Below are 19,887 nucleotides of genomic sequence, written 5' to 3' on the forward strand. Positions count from 1 at the left end.
AATCTGTCTCTAGCCAGATAGCTAGGCTTGAAGCCAGAGTGAAATGAATCTAGATAATCTCTGTGTTCACTTGGTATGTAGAGAGACCTTGCAGCACCTTGGAGAATAACTCAAGATCTCTCTACATACTGATTCTACCACAATGCTACCACTATGTTCATTGGTGTAATTCAAGCCTTTTCTACTTCCCACCTGGGTCACTTCCTATCTCCCCTTTCTCTTTGAAAAGTAAGTGTTAGTATTTACAGCCTTCTGTCTCTCTGAAAAGGGTGCAAATGCACTGGGGTGTTGTGTCAGCACTATATGCATGACACCCAACTCTATCTCTCCTTTCCATTTAATTCCAAGGGTACTGAACCAGTGTCAGTTGTCAATAATGGACTGGATGAGGGTAAATAAATTAAAACTTAATCTAGACAAGACAGAGGTGCTCCTGGTCAGTTGAAAGGCAAATCATGGCATTGGGACTCTGCCTGTGCTGTGCTACATGCTCCCTTAAATCTCAGACCTGGAGTTTGGGTCTTCTAACTCTGACTCTGGATTTCATGTAATCAAGGTTTCAGCAGTTGCCAGGAGTGCATTTGTATGACTAAAATTAGTACGCTGTCTGCACCCATTCCTTGAGATGTCTGACCTGGCTACAGTGACACATGCCTTGATTACATCCCATTTGGGCTACTATAGCATAGTCTACATGGGGCTGCCTTTGGAAACTTCAGTGGGTTCAAAATGTGGCAGCCAGACTGCTGACAGGGCCCAGTTATAGAAAGTATACAACTCCCCTGTTGAAACAGCTTCACTGGCTACAGTTAGTTTCTGGGCACAATTCAAAGTGCTGGCCATGCCTTATCAATCCCTATGTTTGAAAGGCCAGACTGTTTGAAAGGCCATGGCCCAGTACAGACTGCTGGAAAGCAGTCTGGGGCCAATTTTAGAGCTTGGGAGCGTGGAGTGTCCACACGCTCCCAAGCCCTACTGCGCACCGCTGACGCCATCATGGCATGGCCCTGTCCACATGGGGGCCACCATGATGATGTAGGCATGGCGCAGCGTCCAAACATTGCTACGCCGTGCGTGCATCATCAGTGCGCGTAAGTGCGCCAATGGCAAAACAATGGCGTCCCGCACATGGACTAAAAAGAACCCGCTTTCAGCAGTGAAGCTTTCAGCGGGTTCTTTTTAGTCCTGACGGAGGCCGCAATGTTTAGTTGGTGCGGCCTCCTTGCACCAGAAAAATGGGCGTCTAAAGGCCGCCCTTTTGGGGCGGTCTGTCGGGCCCCTATATCTCCCATTATGAACTTGCCAGAGCTTTAAGATCGCCAGGGGAAGGCTTTCTTTTGGTCCTGCCAGAGGCTCACTTGGTGAGGACAAGGAGCTGCTCCCACTCCTCAGCCAGAAACTAGGCTGCCCCACTCCCTGCCTTCCTTTCACCAGAAAGCAAAGACATTTCTCTTTAAGCAAGCTTTTAGTGGTGAAGCAGGGGAAAGTATTTTTTATCTGTTTTTAATTCTGTATGATTTTAAAATGGTTTTATAGTCTTTTAATGTGGGGATTTTAAACTGGTTTTAGAACTTTTTGTAAATGTTTTTAATTTGTTGTTCTGGAAGCTGCTTTAGATCCCATCCTGGGAGAAAGGTGGCATATAAATAAAGTAAGTATGTAAATAAATACATAGATAAATAAAACAAGGCATATACTTAAGAAGGTACCTTTAATTTTTTATAACTGCTTTCTTCCTTTTCCCTTCCCTTTTTGTACTTAAAAGTGCCTCATAATCTGAAGCCCTAAAATGTAGCTTTTTTTTTTTCTTTTAGCAAAAATTTGCCACTGAGGGCAGAACCTAAAATCACAAATGAATTAATTGTGTAATCTATAGTGGTTCTTGAGAAAAATACCACTACTTTGTAGTATGTTAATAATCTCCCCAGTTGTGATTTCACCTCATGCCATATTGCTAACTTTGCAGGCTGGTTCAAAGCATTCCTGCAGAAACCCAAGAAAGACTCAGACCTCTCAGGGAGATCCTTAAACAATGCTCCTGAATCTTCGGCCTCCTTCTCTTTGCCGCCTCTGGTGAGAAGCTCTTCTTCTTTGGCAGTCAGTCCCAAACAAGTGTCCTCTACCTCCCAGGTGAACACAAGCCGCTCTGAAAGCATCCGCCGGAGCAAACTCTATGACGTCTGCATCTGCCACAATGAGGGTGACCTGGAATTTGTGGAGAAGCTGGTCTCCTACCTGGAGAGCCAGCCTGAACACTTCCGTTGCTTTCTTCAGCCAAGGGACGCGACTGTGGGGAGTGCCATTGTCACGGAGCTCTGTGATGCTGTCCGGAACAGCCACTGCTGGGTGCTGCTCATTACACCCAAGTTCCTCACGGATCCCTGGTGCCGTTACCAAATGCATCATGCCTTGACAGAGGCACCCATGGCAAATGGACGCACCATTCCTGTGCTGAAGGACATGGACCGTAAAGACTATCCCAGGGAGCTCAGGTGCATCTATTACATCAGTGTGGCGATCTGGGAGACTAGCTTCAAACAGATCAAAGAAACACTGATCCGTTGTAAGTAATTGGTAGAAGAAGGATCTTTAAATCTGTCACAGAGTTCTTTCTATGGATGGATTTAATGTTGTTTAAGTTCTTGGTTCCTAGGTGCCCGAGACTCTCTATGCTCTATGCCTTTGATTTTGTCGATATTTTGAATTTCCATCCCCAGTATCTCCATTGCTTGGCAATGCAGTCTAATGCTTCTGGGAGTCTAAGTCTCAAACATTTGGTGAGTCAGAGATTGTGTCCACTATCCACACTCTTATCCTGGCATCCTCCAATTGTCTGACTACAACTTCCATCATGTCTAAGAATGGTGGGAGTTGTAGTCAAGCCAATTAGGAGGTTGCAGGGATGGGGAAGGCTGCCTTAGGTTCCTGTCTACAAATTCATGCTTTTGAGTAGACAGGCATAGGATCTGTGGCATCACCAAAGGGGGGTGCGATAATAATAATAATACATTTTATTTATAGACCGCTATTCCGCAATGATCATAGCGGTGTACAGTACAAAAATGCAATACAATACAATACAATCTCTCTCCCTCAAGATGTGGCTGAAGGGAGGTCTTTTCTTCTGCCAGGCAGGCCTGTGGAGCTAGCTGCCTCTCTCTCCTTCAAGATGGTGGCTGAAGGGAGGTCTTTAGTAGGAGACACCCTAGAAGTGGGATGACACCCGGCCAAGCGCCCTCCTCACTTCCCTGCCCTGCACTGTTTTACTCACGAGCAAAGTGGCACCACTGGGCAATGAGAAAGAGGGCCCAGCACATCCCACCTCCCTGTCTGGCACAATTTTACTCATGAATAAAGTGGCACCGCTGGGCATTGAGGAAGAGGCTGTGGCCTTTTGGCCCTGTCCCCCTGGAGCCTCACCAGCTGACAGCCTGGTCTGGAATGCCACTGCATAGAATTACCCTACAAACCTTTTCCTCAGTTGACAGTTGTAAAACAGGGTTATGGAGGAGTCCTGTTCATGGGCAGATTTGATCTTGTTCCCGCTAAAGTCTCAGAATGGGCCGGTGAAAAAGCCTTTGTATTAAACCTAAGATGAAATCAGTGGCTCTAAGTATGAGCATAACTGAATAGTAGTACCTGCCTGGCAGGTAAGAATCGGAATGAAAGTTGACCTGGAAAGCTTAGTTTGCCCTGGGCAACAAGAGAATTTCCACTTAACTTCACTGTTCAGCATTCTCAGGATTGTTTCCACTACAGTTTAAACCATTTGAACCATGATGGTTCCCACTTAGTTCGAATCCCTGAAGCGATTCGGAAAGGAAGGCCATGGTTTCTACCCATTTAACCCATCTCAAAAAGATGTTGGTAAAATGGGGTGTTTTTTTGGGCTGAATCGATTTATTTGAACTGACATAGACATGCATCTGCATCCAGACTCCTAACCCCCTTTTCCTTTTTCATATTTCTCAGATCTACAAGAACTCTGTGAAAATACAAGCAAAACAGATTGACTCAAAGGTTCTGTCTGGAAAAGACTGGATCTTGGTCCACATGGGATTGATGAAGAAATCTTCGTTGTGCTCTGTCTCCAGAGAAGATTTGTCTTGCTATACAAAGGACAGATTCTGTGCTATCTGGGAAAGACATCCATTTGCTATGTTTCTGGGTTGCTTTTTGTTTTGGTAGTCCTAAATAGAATCATCATGATTTTGGTGTTTGGTGCTATTACCTGTGAGCCTCTTCTAAGACACTGCAGTATGAAATCCTCCCTCGCAGCCAGCCATGCTCTGCTCTGCTCTGCTCTGCTCTCACTGAGTTTTGTGTGCCCCTCAACAGCCAGATAACATTCCGGGGGCATTGAATGCATTCAATTCCCATTTGGTGGTTTGTGGTCTCCCTTCTCTTAGACTTTGTAGGAAAATATTGTTTTATACCTCCAGACTTGCCAATACCTCTCTCTTTCCCCGGCTGATTCTGCTTTAGCTCTATCAGAACCTTACACTTGGATTTCAGAAATAGGACAATTTTTAAAATGACTATGAATTCTAGACTCCACAGTTCAGAAACAAATTACTTTTTTGAACTACAAATCCCAGAATCCTCTAGCCAGTGTCACCTTAGGGACCTGTAGTTGAAAAAGTAATATTTCTAAGCTCTGCTAAAGAGTAGTATCTCTGCACGCATGGCAAAAGCTGGAACCTATCCTAGAAAGATCACTTCAGCATGTAGTGCTTCATGTGTTCATATTGAGCGTATGTCCTTGTTACAATTTTTTTTTAAATGGTGCTTTCCCAGACTGCCCAAAGCTAAGACTAACGTCATCATTTTTTTAAATCTTCTGTATCATTTTCTCACCTTTGCCTGATGAAGAAGCCAGTGGAGCTTTGAAAGCTTGCAGCATGTATAATGTACATTTTGGTTGGCCCCATAAATGTATCACTGTTTTATGGGTTTTGGATGATGCAGTACTTTGATATATGGCCAACACAGCTACCCTGTATATGTTTTATCAAAGTGATGGATTACAGCCTCAAGCTTGCATTCATATTCAGATTTCTAACAAATGCTATTTAAGGGAGGAGGACAGCACTTTAACAGAATCTACTTTAACAGCTGGATTCATTTTCCTCTGTGCAATCTTGTTTCTACAATTATATCACCTTATGGCAGAAAGATGGAGAAAATAGATCCAGCCCTAGACAGTCCGCTATTAAAGGTATTACAATCAAATATTGCTGCCTTCTTAAGGACAAAACCCATTGTTTTGTCCCTTATCCCACATCTATGATGCAAGCCTGAACGTTACATTTTGCCCCTCATCCTTGATGAATATGTCTGCCTTCCTTCTTTCCCATCTGTCTGTCTTTTCTTTTTTGCTTGGTTTTTACATACCAGACCACCTTCTTCTGCAGAAGGATTTGTTCCTGGAACTTATTGATGGAAAAGTTAAACTAACGATTGATCTTTGCTGAGGTCCTCTTACACTTAAAACAGAAAGTTATCACAGTAATGAAACATGCTAAAAATTTTCAGTTGAAGCAAAAAAGGTCAAATGTGCTACTATGCGCAAGGGATTTAAAGGGTTCTTTTAAAAAGCCCAAACAAACAGAGGGACATTCTAGCCAAAGGTAAACATTTTTAAATCTCATTGATTTCAAATTAAGAATGATTTGCAGGGCATTCCAACCAGGTCTGTGAGATGAAGGAATATGCTGCTGCTACTGGTTGCAGACTATGTCAAATCCCTTGTGACATCTGACCATGTTCTATAGCTGCATTTTTCTTAATGATTTCTTTCCCTTTCCCTTCAGTTTTTCAACTGTGGTCAGTTACTGATTACTGTGACCAACTGGGAACAAAAAGGAGCCATATCCTTTTCCGATCTTCCCACTGTGGCCATAATCGTGATTATACGTGGAGGTGAAGGGTGCCATTTCTTTATTGTATGGTTACCATGGATGACTAAAACAGCATACATTTCTTATAGCTTTGATTATTTTTTTAAAAAATACTGAGATCTTTTATGAATCTGATCTTGTACAAGTTCTATATATAGTCATGTATAAGTCTAGAAATGTAGGTCAAAAAATTGACCCCCAAAAATTGGGTCGGCTTATCCACGGGTCAATGTAAATATATATTTTAACTCTTATATAAAAGAAGGAACCATCCCCTGGATGGTTATAATCTGTCCTGGAAGCACCGCCCCCTTCTGCTCTCTCATCCATCCAGCCTTAAAAGTGAACACAAAAAGTTATGTCTGCTGAAATTTTGTGAGTTCTTTGACATTGTTTTCTCACTCTTTAGATCCTTTGCTATATGCCCTACGTTTTACCCTCGATTTATCCATGGGTCATAGCAAAATCCATCATTTTGGCCCCAAAATTTGACCTCGACTTATACATACTCATAGTCAAGTGTATACGGTATGTTCCAATTTGGACAATAGCATTGTTTGAGTTTACATGGGTAAACAAAAAGAGTCTCTTACTTCACATAGTATACCAATTGCTCACTGGTGCCATGAGCAGAAAGACACTGTTGTGTCTTTTTCCTTCTTGTGAGCTTTCCAGACACATCTTGTTGGCCTTTGTGGGAACAGAACAGCAATAGCAAGTACGTTTCTATCCTGCTTCTCAGTGCACTTAAGCACTCCCTAAGCACTTTGCAATGTGTAAGCTAATTGCACCCAGCAACCTGAGGACTCATTTTAGCAACCTCCTCTGAAGGATGCAAGCCTGAGTCGAGCTTCAACCCTTGGCTGGTCTTGAACTCGCAACCTTGCAGATTGTGAGTTGGGCTAGATGCACCTTTGCTCTGAACTGCATGGCTCATTCTCTGCTAACTTCTTTCGTCTGTTACAGACTTCAGCCTTTGATAGGAGTGTGAACAGCCAGCATTACATAGTGGTTTAAGTATTGGACTACAACTCTGAGAGACCAGGGTTCAAATCCCAACTCAGTTGTGGAAAATGTATTGTATCACTTTGGGCAAGTCACACTCTCACCCTCGGAGGAAGGTAATGGCAAACCTCTTCTGAATCAGTCTGGCCAAGATATATATATATATATATATATATATATATATATATATATATATATCCTTAGAAAAGGCTGGACATAAGTTGGAGTCCACTTGAAATCACATAACCAGAGCTTGGAAGAAGACTATAGCTCCCAGGCTCCTCTCAGTGTGGGATAGGCAATTCTGTCAGCAGTTTTTGAAAGTGCTGCTGTCAATGTTGTGCTTTGATGTTAAAACATCTTTTTGTAGAATGGTGTCTCAGGAAGCAGAGCTGATGGCAGACTATTCACCTGTGCCTACTTTTGTAAGATTACATAACTGTTGTATAACCATACATGTTTTAACTTGTTTTCTGTCCAAAGAGAATAAAGTTGCTTTTAAAAACCTATCCTTAACCATTTTTCTTGTAACCTGCTGCACTGAATCGTAGAATCCTAGAAAAGTCCACAAGAAGGGCCCTGATCCAGTCCAACCCCCATCTGCCATGCAGGAACTCTCAATCAAAGCATCCCCATTGACAGATGGCCAACCAGCCTCTGCTTAAAGACAGCCTCCAAGGAGGGAAACCTCACTACAATCTCCGAGGAAGGAGTATCTTCCACTGTCAAACAGCCCTTACTCTCAGGAGGTTCCTCCTAATGTTGAGCTGGAATCTCTTTTCCTGGAGCTTGCATCCGTTGTTCCGGATCCTATTCTCTGGAGCAGCAGAAAACAAGCTTGCTCCCTCCTCAATATCAAAATATGACATCCCTTTAAATACTTAAAATTTCTATTCTGCTCTGGTCAGGTCCCACCTGGAATACTGTGTCCAGTTCTGGGCAAAACGATTCAAAAAGGTCTGCCTGGTCACTCCCTCGTAGGCAAAAGGATGAGAGTCAGTATGGAGGGACAGCCTTGACTTCCACCCCGGCATGGAAATAGTGGCTTGCGAAATAAAATCCATGCAGATATGACTGATCACATATACAACCACTTAAAAAAAAATTGGTAGCCCAAAGATCAGTCCCTCCGACACCCCCCCCCTCGACATCTGCCATAGGCACCAAAGGAGTGAGGAATCCCAGTTACATGAGCCATTATTATTATTAGTAGTAGTAGTAGTAGTAGTGTTATATGAGGATGCTACAGTCAGAATGCCTGTGCTGCATTTGCCTTTTATTCCCATGGGTCTACTTTAATTGGAACTGACAGGTCACTCTCTCTCAGCCTCAGTGGAAGGCAATGGCAAAGCTCCTCTGAAGAGAATGTAGCAGGAGGAAAGGAGTCAGTTCAGGCAGGGCACAAATGGAGCTCGCATCAGGCATCTTCCCCCCCTTTTCTATTTTGTTCAATTATTTTTGACAAAAAATGTGCATGTTTTTTGCTTGAGGCACATATATAGATGGATAGAAGGTGGCTAGCTGCTTGTTCCCTTTCCCTTTCATCATTTGCTCGCTTCCAGCAAAGGGGAAATGTTGCAAAGGGCAAGACTTTTTAATAAACACAATTTAAAAAGCAAAACTATATCTATATCTGCATTTGTAGATTGGTGTATGAAGAGGACCCCAAGAAGGGCCATGATCCAGTCCAAGCCCTCTCTCCATGCAGAAGGAACTCTCAGTCAAAGCACCCATGACTGATGGCCATCAGCCTGCTCTTAAGACAGCTCAAGGAAGGAGACTTCACCAAACCGAGGAAGGAGGTGTTTACTTGTCGAACAGCCTTACTATAGAAGTCCCTCCTCGTTGGTTGGTTACCCTTCTGGAGCTTGCACCCATGCTCCAGGCCGTCTCTGGAGAAGCAGAAACAAGCTGCCTCCTTCCTCAATATGACATCCCTTCAAGTATTATAAACAGGGCTATTATCATATCACCCTGTGAGAATTGAGAACCTCAGGCTAATGATCCACAACCAACTTAAGGTAAAACAAAAATTATTGTAAAGATGCACAGCAGAAGTACCCACAAGCAGGTCTTTGCAGAATCTGAAGCACAAGGAAAGTTCCCACTTTAAAACCCCACTCAGGAATCAATCACATGGCAACCACCACCTTAGTTGAAGAACGTTACAGTACCCCACTTTCCAAACCCCTTAGCAGGGCCCATCCCAAGCAAACCTCACCCTTAATATTCCACCTTACTTTCCCAACCCCAACGCTATACATAGTTCAACACACAGAACTATCTAGATCAATATATATATTAAACATACACATGATCATATATGAGCTGAATACATGAGTGAAATTAAATAACTGGATAGGTTCCATATTAATGACTTGATCTTAACTGGTTCTGACACACCCTCATACTGCTCCTACTCCAGGCTAACATCTCCACCCGCTTCCTGAGTTGTTCCTACATAGGGCTTCATGGTTTCCCCGAGCCCTTCAACCATTTTAGTCGCCCTCCTTTGGACACAATGGCTCCAGTTTCCAATGTCCTTTTTTGAACTGTTTGCCCAGAACTGGACACAATATTCCAGGTGGGGCTGACCAGAGCAGAATAGAATTGGCACTATTACTATCCTTGATCTAGACACATACTTCTGATGCAGCCTAAAATTGCATTGGCCTTTTTAGCTGCCACATCTCAATGTTGACTCATGGTCTACAGGACTCATAGACCCTCTTCACATGCAAGCCAGGTGAAGGGAAATTTGAGCTGGAAAAGTTACTTTTTTCATGTATATCAACAGTATCTCCTGCCACTTGACCGAGCCTAGGTGAATTCTGGGAAGTTATAGTCCCCCAAAGTAACTTTTGCAAGTTCTGAATGAGATTGAATGATGTGCCTCAACAATAGGGTTCTGGAGGGTTTTGTAGCTGACAGATTTTTGTGTGAGCAATGTCAGTAAATAGTAGTACTTGCTTGGAAAGATAACAGTTGTCTTTTAATTTCCAGTCCTTTTGCAAATAATGTTCTGTTATTTTAAATATATTTTTTTTCTTACAATTAGGATTTTGGGGCACAAATAGAATCTTATGTATAACACACTTCCGGGCTTTTTGCTACCACTGAGAGCAAACTGAGGCCAGATCACATACCGCTGGCTTCGATGCAAGTGGTTTGTGTAGAGTGTCGCATTTTAGCCCAGGGCAGCAGAACCAGAAGTAAAGAAAGGCATGTGGGGAAGTTGCAGTCCAGTGACATCTGAGGACATACAGTTCCACACCTGTGTTGTCCGAATATATTACTCAGGTATGGAATGGGAGAGTTTCCCCCTTCCTCTGTCGTTATCATAGACCAATAGGCAGATGTTGCTTTTATGGCTCAAATGCAATTGTTAGTTTTCCATCTAGAGTTTGTTGTTGTTGTTGTGTTGTAGTATTTGCTGATGTGTGCCTTGGGTAATTTCTTCTGACTTCAAGTTGTTTTCGGACTGGCAGTCCAAACAAACTTTGGTGGAATTTACTGTGACAAGATTTGTTCCGATGGGGTTTGTTGTTGCCTTCCTTTGAGGCTGAGAGAGTGTGACTTGCCCAAGGGCACCAGTGGGTTTCCATGGCTGAGTTGGTGATTTGAACCCTTGTCTCTTTTCTAGTCCTAGTCAACAGTAAAACATGTGTCAACACTTAAAAAATCCATTAAACCTGTTGAATAAAAAAAATTGCTTAAGTTTGGCTTTACAAGTTCTATTGATTTAATTGGGCCGAATTTGATGGCAACTACAATTGAAATCAGGGCTATTGGCCTTAGAAAATCTGCTGTCCCTCTTGTGTTTGCATTCTCTTCTTTGTGTTAGTTTTGTGGGCCGGAAGAGTCCTGTGACAAACTGATTTTGCTTTCTTCTTGAGATGAGAGTTGTCCTGAGTTCGATTCCTGTCTGCAGGTGAAACACCGAGAAGACACATTATAGATGATTTCCAGTTGACCCTGCCATGGATATGTCAAGTGAGTCCGCAAATCTGGCTGGTCTGGGCTCAGCTGATGCTTGTGAGAGTTCATGTGTGCTGTTGGATTACCATATCCCCTGAACTAACCATTTCAAAAGTTGAGTAGCACCAGGCCTGTGTAATACTTGGAGGGGTGACCTCTCAGGGAAGGCTAGGAAAGAATCCTTGAAACCATGGGAAGTGGCTGACCAAAGAAGGTCAGCAATAAGTTGGAAAATATTGGTATTTATGTTAAGCACGAGTACAGCATCCCACTGCAACACAACTACTCCTGGTATAAACAGGATAAAAATATGCCGGATGCTATGTAAATGGTTTAAAAAAAAGTAGTTTATTATGTTGCAAGAGAAACTCCATCCTCAAAATAGGAAGTAAATAATCCAAATAGAAATTACCTATACAGTACTTATAGGTACAAGAAGTCCTTAATACTGACTCTAGGCATGCATGAAAGCGGCATTCCTGAGGCGTTTTGCATTTGGGTTTTCATGTAGATGACAAAACAGACCCTGTGGGTAATCCACAGGCCAACAGCCAGGGCATTGAGCAGAGACCCCCAGCACCACATCTGGGGTCACCATTCCAGGAAAGATTGGAATCAGGCCCCATCCCAAACAGGCGCCCAGAAGGAAAGCATGGTTGAATGGTCTTGAAGCCACTGAGAGGTCCAGCAGAACCAACAGGGACACACTCCCCCTGTCACCAGCTCCCTGCGGAGGTCATCCACCAAGGCAGCCAAACTGTCTCTAGCCAGGAAGCTAGGCTTGAAAGCAGATGAAATGAATCTAGATAATCTCTGGTTTCACTTGGTATGTAGAGAGACCTTGCAGCACCTTGGAGAATAACTCAAGATCTCTCCTAACATACGATTCACACACATGCTACAACACTATGGTCATTGGTGTAATTCAAGCCTTTTCTACTTCCCACCTGGGTCACTTCCTACCTCCCCTTTCTCTTTGAAAATAAGTGTTAGTATTTTACAGCCTTCTGTCTCCTCTGAAAAAGGGTGCAATATCACGGGGTGGGGTGGTGTCAGCACTATATGCATGGACACCCAACTCATCTCTCCTTTCCATTTAATTCCAAGGGTATGAACGTGTCTGTTGTCAATAATGGACTGGAGGAGGGTAAATAAATTAAAACTTAATCTAGACAAGACAGAGGTGTCCTGGTCAGTTGAAAGGCAAATCATGGCATTGGGACTCTGCTGTGCTGTGCTACATGCCCCCTTAAATCTCAGACCTGGAGTGTTGGGTCTTCTAACTCTGACCTCTGGATTAATGTAATCAAGTTTCAGCAGTTGCCAGGAGTGCATTTGATGACTAAAATAGTACGCTGTCTGCACCCATCCTTGAGATGTCGACCTGGCTACGTGACACAGGCCTGATTACATCCCGTTTGGGCTACATAGCATAGTCTACATGGGGCTGCCTTTGGAAACTGTCAGTGGGTTCAAAATATGGCAAGCCAGACTGCTGACAGGGCACCAGTTTATAGAAAGTATACAACTCCCCTGTTGAAACAGCTCACTGGCTACAGTTAGTTTCTGGGCACAATTCAAAGTGCCATGCCTATCAATCCCTAGGTTTGAAAGGCCAGACTGTTGAAAGGCCATGGCCCAGTACAGACGGCTGGAAAGCAGTCTGGGGCCAATTTTAGAGCTTGGGAGCGTGGAGTGTCCAACGCTCCCAAGCCCTACTGCGCACCGCTGATGCCATCATGGCATGCCCTGTCCACATGGGGGCCACCATGATGATGTAGGCATGGCGCAGCGTCCAAATTGCTATCGCCGTGCATGCAACATCAAGTGCGCGAAGTGCGGCCAATGGCCAAAACATGGCGTCCCGCACATGGACTAAAAAAGAACCCGCTTTCAGCAGTGAAGCTTTCAAGCGGGTTCTTTAGTCCTGACGGAGGCCACGATGTTTAGTTGGTGCGGCCTCCTTGCACCAGAAAAATGGGCGTCTAAAGGCCGCCCTTTTGGGGGGCGGTCTGTCGGGCCCCTATATCTCCCATTATGAACTTGCCAGAGCTTTAAATCGCCAGGGGAAGGCTTTCTTTTGGTCCGAGCCAGAGGCTGACTTGTGAGGCCAAGAGCTGCCTCCACTCCTCAGCCAGAAACTAGGCTGCTGCTCCACTCCCTGCCTTCCTCACCAGAAAGCAAAGACATTTCTCTTTAAGCAAGCTTTTAGTGGTGAAGCAGGGGAAAGTATTTTTATCTGTTTTTAATCTGTAGTATTTTTAATAGTTTGTTTTATAGTGTTTTAATGTGGGGATTTTAACTGGGTTTTAGAATTTTTTGTAAATGTTTTTATTTGTTGTTCTGGAAGCTGCTTTAGACCCATCCTGGGAGAAAGGTGGCATATAATAAAGTAAGTAGGTAAATAAATACATAGAACAATAAAAACAAGCATATACTTAAGAAGGTACCTTTCATTTTTTATAACTGCTTTCTCCTCTTCCCTTCCTTTTTGTACTTAACAAGTGCCTCATAATCTGAACCTAAAATGTAGCTTTTTTTTTTCTCTTTTAGCAAAAATTTGCCACTGAGGGCAGAACCTAAAATCACAAATGAATTAATTGTGTAATCTATAGTGGTTCGTGAAAAAATACCACTACTTTGTAGTATGTTAATAACTCCCCAGTTGTGATTTCACCTCATGCAATATTGGAACTTTGCAGGCTGGTCAAAGCATTCCTGCAGAAACCCAAGAAAGACTCAGACCTCTCAGGAGATACCTTAACAATGCTCCTGAATCTTCGGCCTCCTTCTCTTTGCCGCCTCTGGTGAGAGCTCTTCGTTCTCTTTGGCAGTCAGTCCCAACAAGTGCCCTCTACCCCAGGTGAACCACAAGCCGCTCTGAAAGCATCCGCCGGAGCAACCTATGACGTCTGCATCTGCCACAATGAGGGTGCCTGAATTTGTGGAGAAGCTGGTCTCCTACCTGGAGAGCCCCAGCTGAACACTTCCGTTGCTTTCATTCAGCCAAGGGACGCGACTGTGGGGATTGCCATTGTCACGGAGCTCTGTGATGCTGTCCGACAACAGCCACTGCTGGGTGCGCTCATTACGCCCAAGTTCCTCACGGATCCCTGGTGCCGTTACCAAATGCTCATGCCTTGACAGAGGCACCCATGGCAAATGGACGCACCATCCGTGCTGAAGGACATGGACCGTAAAGACATCCCAGGAGGCTCAGGTGCATCTATTACACAGTGGTGGCGATCTGGAGACAGCTTCAAACAGATCAAAGAAACACTGATCCGTTGTAAGTAATTGGTAGAAGAAGGAACTTTAAATCGTGTCACAGAGTTCTTTCTATGGATGGATTTAATGTTGTTTAAGTTCTTGGTTCCAGGTGCCGAGACTCTCTATGCTCTATGCTTTCATTTGGTCGATATTTTGAATTTCCATCCCCAGTATCTCCATTGCTGGCATGCAGTCTAATCTGTTCTGGGAGAGCTAATTCTCAAACAGATGTGTGAGTCAGAGATTGTGTCACATACCCACCCTTGCCGGCATCCTCCAATTGTCTGACTACAACTTCCATCATGTCTAAGAATGGTGGGAGTTTGTAGTCAGACGCATTAGAGAGGTTCAGGGATGGGAAGGCTTCTTAGTGCCTGTCTACAAATTCATGCTTTTCAGTAGACAGGCATAGGATCTGTGGCATCACCAAAGGGGGGTGTGATAAATAATAATACATTTTTATTTATAGACCGCTATTTCCGCATGATCATAGCGTGGTACAGACAAAAATGCAATAGCAATACAATACAATCTCTCTCCCCTCAGATGGTGGCTGAAGGGAGGTCTTTTCTGCTTCCAGGCGGCTGGGACTAGCCTCCTCTTTCCCTCAGATGGTGGCTGAAGGAGGCCTTTCTTTTCCAGGCAGGCCTGGTGGTGCTAGCCTCCCTATCCCCAGATGGTGGCTGAGGGGGGCTTTTCTTCTTCCAGGCAGGCTGGTGGTGCTAGCCTGCCTCTCTCTCCCCAAATGGTGGCTGAAGGGGGCTTTTCTTCTTCCGGCAGGCCTGGTGGTCAGCCTGCCTCTCTCTCCTTCAGATGGTGGCAAGGGAGGGCTTTAGTAGAGACACCCTAGAAGTGGGATGACACCCGGCCAAGCGCCTCCTCACTTCCCTGCCCTGCACTGTTTACTCACGAGCAAAGTGGCACCACTGGGCAATGAGAAAGAGGGCCCACACATCCCACCTCCGTCTGGCAACAATTTTACCATGAATAAAGTGGCACCGCGGCATTGAGGAAGAGGCTTGGGCCTTTGGGCCCTGTCCCCCTGGAGCCTCACCAACTGACAGCCTGGTCTGGAATGCCACTGCATAGGATTACCCTACAAACCTTCCTCATTGACAGTTGTAAAACAGGTTATGGAGGAGTCCTGTTCATGGGCAGATTTATCTTGTTCCCGCTAAAGTTCCAGAATGGGCCGGTGAAAAAGCCTTTGTATTAAACCTAAGATGAAAACAGTGGCTCTAAGTATGAGCATAACGAATAGTAGTACCTGCCTGGCAGGTAAGATCGGAATGAAAGTTGACCTGGAAAGCTTAGTTTGCCCTGGGCAACAAGAGAATTTCCACTTAACTTCACTGTTGCACTTCTCAGGATTGTTTCCACTACAGTTTAAACCATTGAACCATGATGGTTCCCACTTAGTTCGAATCCCTGAAGCGATTCGGAAAGGAAGGCCATGGTTTCTACCCTTTAACCCATCTAAAAAAGATGTGGGAAAATGGGGTGTTGTTTGGCTGAATCGATTTATTTGAACTGACATAACATACATCTCATCCAGACTCCTAACCCCCTTTTCCTTTTTCATATTTCTCAGATCTACAAGAATCTGTGAAAATACAAGCAAAACAGATTGACAAATCTGACTAGAGGAAGGTTCTGTCTGGAAAAGACGGGATCTTGGTCCACATGGGATTGATGAAGAAATCTTCGTTGGCTCTGTCTCCAAGAGAGATTGTCTTGCTATACAAAGGACAGATCTGTGCAATCTGGGAAAGACATCCATTTGCTATTTTTCTGGGTTGCTTTTTGTTTTGGTAGTCTCAAATAGAATCATCATGATTTTGGTGTTTGGTGCTATTACCTGTGAGCCTCTTCTAAGACCTGCAGTGGGAAATCCTCCCTCGCAGCCAGCCATGCTCTGTGCGGCATGCGCTGCTCGCTCTCACTGAGTTGTTGGTGCCCCTAACACCAGATAACATTCTGGGGGCATTGAATGCATTCAATTCCCATTTGGTGGTTTGTGGTCTCCCTTCTCTTAGACTTTGTAGGAAAATATTGTTTTTATACCTCCAGACTTGCCAATACCTCTCTCTCTTTCCCGGCTGATTCTGCTTTAGCTCTATCAAACCTTACACTTGGGATTCAGAAATAGGACAATTTTTAAAATGACAGGAATTCTAGAGTCCACAGTTCAGAAAAAAATTACTTTTTGATTACAAATCCCAGAATCCTCTAGCCAGTGTCGCCTTAGGGACCTGTAGTTGAAAAAGTAAATATTTCTAAGCTCTGCTAAAGAGTAGTATCTCTGCAGCATGGCAAAAGCTGGAACCTATCCTAGAAAGATCACTTCAGCATGTAGTGCTTCATGTGTTCTATTGAGCGTATGTCCTTGTTACAATTTTTTTTTAAAATGGTGCTTTCCCAGACTGCCCAAAGCTAAGACTAACGTCATCATTTTTTTAAATCTTCTGTATCATTTTCTCACCTTTGCCTGATGGAAGAAGCCAGTGGAGCTTTGAAAGCTTGCAGCATGTATAATGTACATTTTGGTGGCCCCATAAGTATCACTGTTTTATAGGTTTTGGATGATGCAGTACTTTGATATATGGCCAACCAGACCCTGTAATGTTTTATCAAAGTGAGGGATTACAGCCTAAAGCTTGCATTCATATTCAGATTCTAACAATGCTTATTAAGGGAGGAGGACAGCACTTTAACAGAATCTGCTTTAACAGCTGGATTCATTTCCTCTGTGCATCTGTTTCACAATTATATCACCTTATGGCAGAAGATGGAGAAAATAGATCCATCCCTGACAGTCCGCTATTAAAGGTATTAAATCAAATATGGCTGCCTGTTAAGGACAAAACCCATTGTTTTGTCCCTTATCCCACATCTGTGATGCAACCTGAACGTACATTTTGCCCATCATCCTTGATGAAATGGTCTGCCTCCTTCTTCCCGCTGTCTGTCTTTTCTTTTTTGCTTGGTTTTTACACACCAGACCACCTCCTTCTGCAGAAGGATTGTTCCTGGAACTTATTGATGGAAAAGTTAAACTAACGATTGATCTTTGCTGAGGTCCTCTTACACTTAAAACAGAAAGTTATCACAGTAATGAAACGCTAAAAATTTCAGTTGAAGCAAAAAAGGTCAAATGTGCTACTATCGCAAGGGATTTAAAGGGTTCTTTTAAAAGCCCAAACAAAAAGAGGGACATTCAGCCAAAGGTAACACATTTTAAATCTCATTGATTCAAATTAAGAATGATTTGCAGGGCATTCCAACCAGGTCTGTGAGATGAAGGAATATGCTGCTGCTACTGGTTGCAGACTATGTCAAATCCCTTGTGCCATCTGACCATGTTCTATAGCTGCATTTTTCTTAATGATTTCTTTCCCTTCCCTTCAGTTTTTCAACTGTGGTCAGTTACTGATTACTGTGACCAACTGGGACAAAAAGGAGCCATATCCTTTCCCGATCTTCCCACCGTGGCCATAATCATGATTAAACGTGAGGGTGAAGGTGCCATTCTTATTGTATGGTTAACCATGGATGACTAAAACAGCATACATTTCTATAGCTTGATCATTTTTTTAAAAAATACTGAGATCTTTTATGAATCTGATCTTGTACAAGTTCTATATATAGTCATGTATAAGTCTAGAAAGGTAGGTCAAAAAATTGACCCCCAAAATTGGGTCGGCTTATCCACGGGTCAATGTAAATATGTATTTTAACTCTATATAAAAGAAGGAACCATCCCCTGGTGAAAAGGAAGAGTATAATCTGTCCTGGAAGCACCGCCCCCTTCTGCTCTCCATCCATCCAGCCTTAAAGTGAACACAAAAAGTTATGTCTGCTGAAATTTTGTGAGTTTTTGACATGTTTTCTCATTCTTTAGATCCTTGCTATATGCCCACGTTTTACCCTCAATTATCCATGGTCATAGCAAAATCCATCATTTTGGCCCCAAAATTTGACCTCGACTTATCATACTCATAGTCAAGTGTATACGGTATGTTCCAATTGGACAATAGCATTGTGAGTTTACAGGGAAACAAAAGAGTCCTTACTTCACATAGATACCAATTGCTCACTGGTGCCATGAGCAGAAAGACACTGTTGTGTCTTTTTCCTTCTTGTGAGCTTCCAGACACATTTGTTGGCCTTTGTGGGAACAGAACAGCAATAGCAAGTATGTTTCTATCCTGCTTCTCAGTGCATTAAGCACTCCCTAAGCACTTTGCAATGTGTAAGCTAATTCACACCAGCAACCTGGGGACTCATTTAGCAACCTCCGCGAAGGATGCAAGCCTGAGTCGAGCTTCAACCCTTGGCTGGCTTGAACTCGCAACCTTGCAGATTGTGAGTTGGGCTAGATGCACCTTTGCTCTGAACGCATGGCCATTCTCGCTAACTTCTTTCTCTGTTACAGACTCAGCCTTTGATAGGAGTGTGAACAGCCAGCATTACATAGGGTGTTAAGTATTGGACACAATTCTTGAGAGACCAGGTTCAAATCAACCACTCATGTGGAAAATGTATCACTTTGGGCAAGTCACACTCTCACCCTCGAGGAAGGTAATGGCAAACCTCTTCTGAATCAGTCTGGCCAATATATATAATATATTATCCTTAGAAAGGCTGGACATAAGTTGGAGTCCACTTGAAAATCACAACAACCAGAGCTGGAAGAAGACTATAGCCCCAGGCTCCTCTCAGTGTGGATAGGCAATTCTGTCAGCTGTACTTAAAAAGAAGCAGTTTTTGAAAGTGCTGCTGTCAATATTGTGCTTGGATGTTAAAACTCTTTTGTAGAATGGTGTCTCAGGAAGCAGAGCTGATGGCAGACTATTCACCTGTGCCACTTTTGTAAGATTACTAACTGTTGTATAACCATACATGTTTTAACTTGTTTTCTGTCCAAAGAGAATAAAGTTGCTTTTAAAAAACCTCCTTAACCATTTTTCTTGTAACCTGCTGCACTGAATCATAGAATCCTAGAACAGTCCACAAGAAGGGCCCTGATCCAGTCCAACCCCCATCTGCCATGCATCCCCATTGACAGATGGCCAACCAGCCTCTGCTTAAAGACCTCCAAGGAGGGAAACCCACTACAATCCCGAGGAAGGAGTATCTTCCACTGTCAAACAGCCCTTACTCTCAGGAGGTTCCTCCTAATGTTGAGCTGGAATCTTTTCCTGGAGCTTGCATCCGTTGTTCCGATCCTATCTCTGGAGCAGCAGAAAACAAGCTTGCTCCCCTCCCAATATCAAAATATGACATCCTTTAAATACTTAAAATTTCTATTCTGCTCTGATCAGTCCCACCTGGAATACTGTGTCCAGTTCTGGCAAACGATTCAAAAAGGTCTGCCTGGTCACTCCCCTCGTAGGCCAAAGGATGAGATCATATGGAGGGACAGCCTTGACTTCCACCCCGGCATGGAAACAGTGGCTTGGAAATAAAATCCATGCAGATATGACTGATCACATATACAACCACTTAAAAAAAATTGGTAGCCCAAAGATCAGTCCCTCCGACACCCCCCCCCCTCGACATCTGCCATAGGCACCAAAGGAGTGAGGAATCCCAGTTACAATGAGCCATTATTATTATTATTAGTAGTAGTAGTAGTAGTGTTATATGAGGATGCTACAGTCAGAATGCCTGTGCTGCATTTGCCTTTATTCCCATGGGTCTACTTTAATTGGAACTGACAGGTCACGCGCCG

General features: G+C 43.6%; 2 protein-coding genes, 1 long non-coding RNA gene and 1 pseudogene across 3 annotated transcripts in view; 3 read left to right on the forward strand and 1 right to left on the reverse strand.

Annotated features, from left to right (window-relative positions):
* Window positions 1-1,083, reverse strand: part of LOC121934006 (cryptochrome-1-like) — a 24,486-nt gene extending 23,403 nt beyond the window's left edge. The window contains exon 1 of the mRNA XM_042473984.1: window positions 977-1,083. Within this exon, the coding sequence (XP_042329918.1) occupies window positions 977-1,083 (107 nt within the window). The remainder of the gene's footprint in view (window positions 1-976) is intronic.
* Window positions 1,084-1,114: 31 nt separating this feature from the next.
* Window positions 1,115-6,000, forward strand: LOC121934007 (TIR domain containing adaptor protein). Its single transcript, XM_042473985.1, has 3 exons — window positions 1,115-1,156; window positions 1,909-2,563; window positions 3,973-6,000. The coding sequence occupies exons 1-3, from the start codon at window positions 1,115-1,117 to the stop codon at window positions 4,011-4,013; spliced, it is 738 nt and encodes a 245-aa protein (XP_042329919.1). The 3' UTR covers window positions 4,014-6,000.
* A 281-nt stretch (window positions 6,001-6,281) lies between these two features.
* Window positions 6,282-7,410, forward strand: LOC121935218. Its single transcript, XR_006104747.1, has 2 exons — window positions 6,282-7,021; window positions 7,110-7,410. It is a non-coding gene; the product is annotated as an uncharacterized LOC121935218 (long non-coding RNA).
* A 5,256-nt stretch (window positions 7,411-12,666) lies between these two features.
* LOC121934009 lies at window positions 12,667-14,180 on the forward strand (annotated as a pseudogene).
* Window positions 14,181-19,887: the final 5,707 nt, after the last annotated feature.

This window comes from Sceloporus undulatus, chromosome 6 (genome assembly GCF_019175285.1).
Source record: "Sceloporus undulatus isolate JIND9_A2432 ecotype Alabama chromosome 6, SceUnd_v1.1, whole genome shotgun sequence".
Lineage (NCBI taxonomy): Eukaryota > Metazoa > Chordata > Lepidosauria > Squamata > Phrynosomatidae > Sceloporus > Sceloporus undulatus.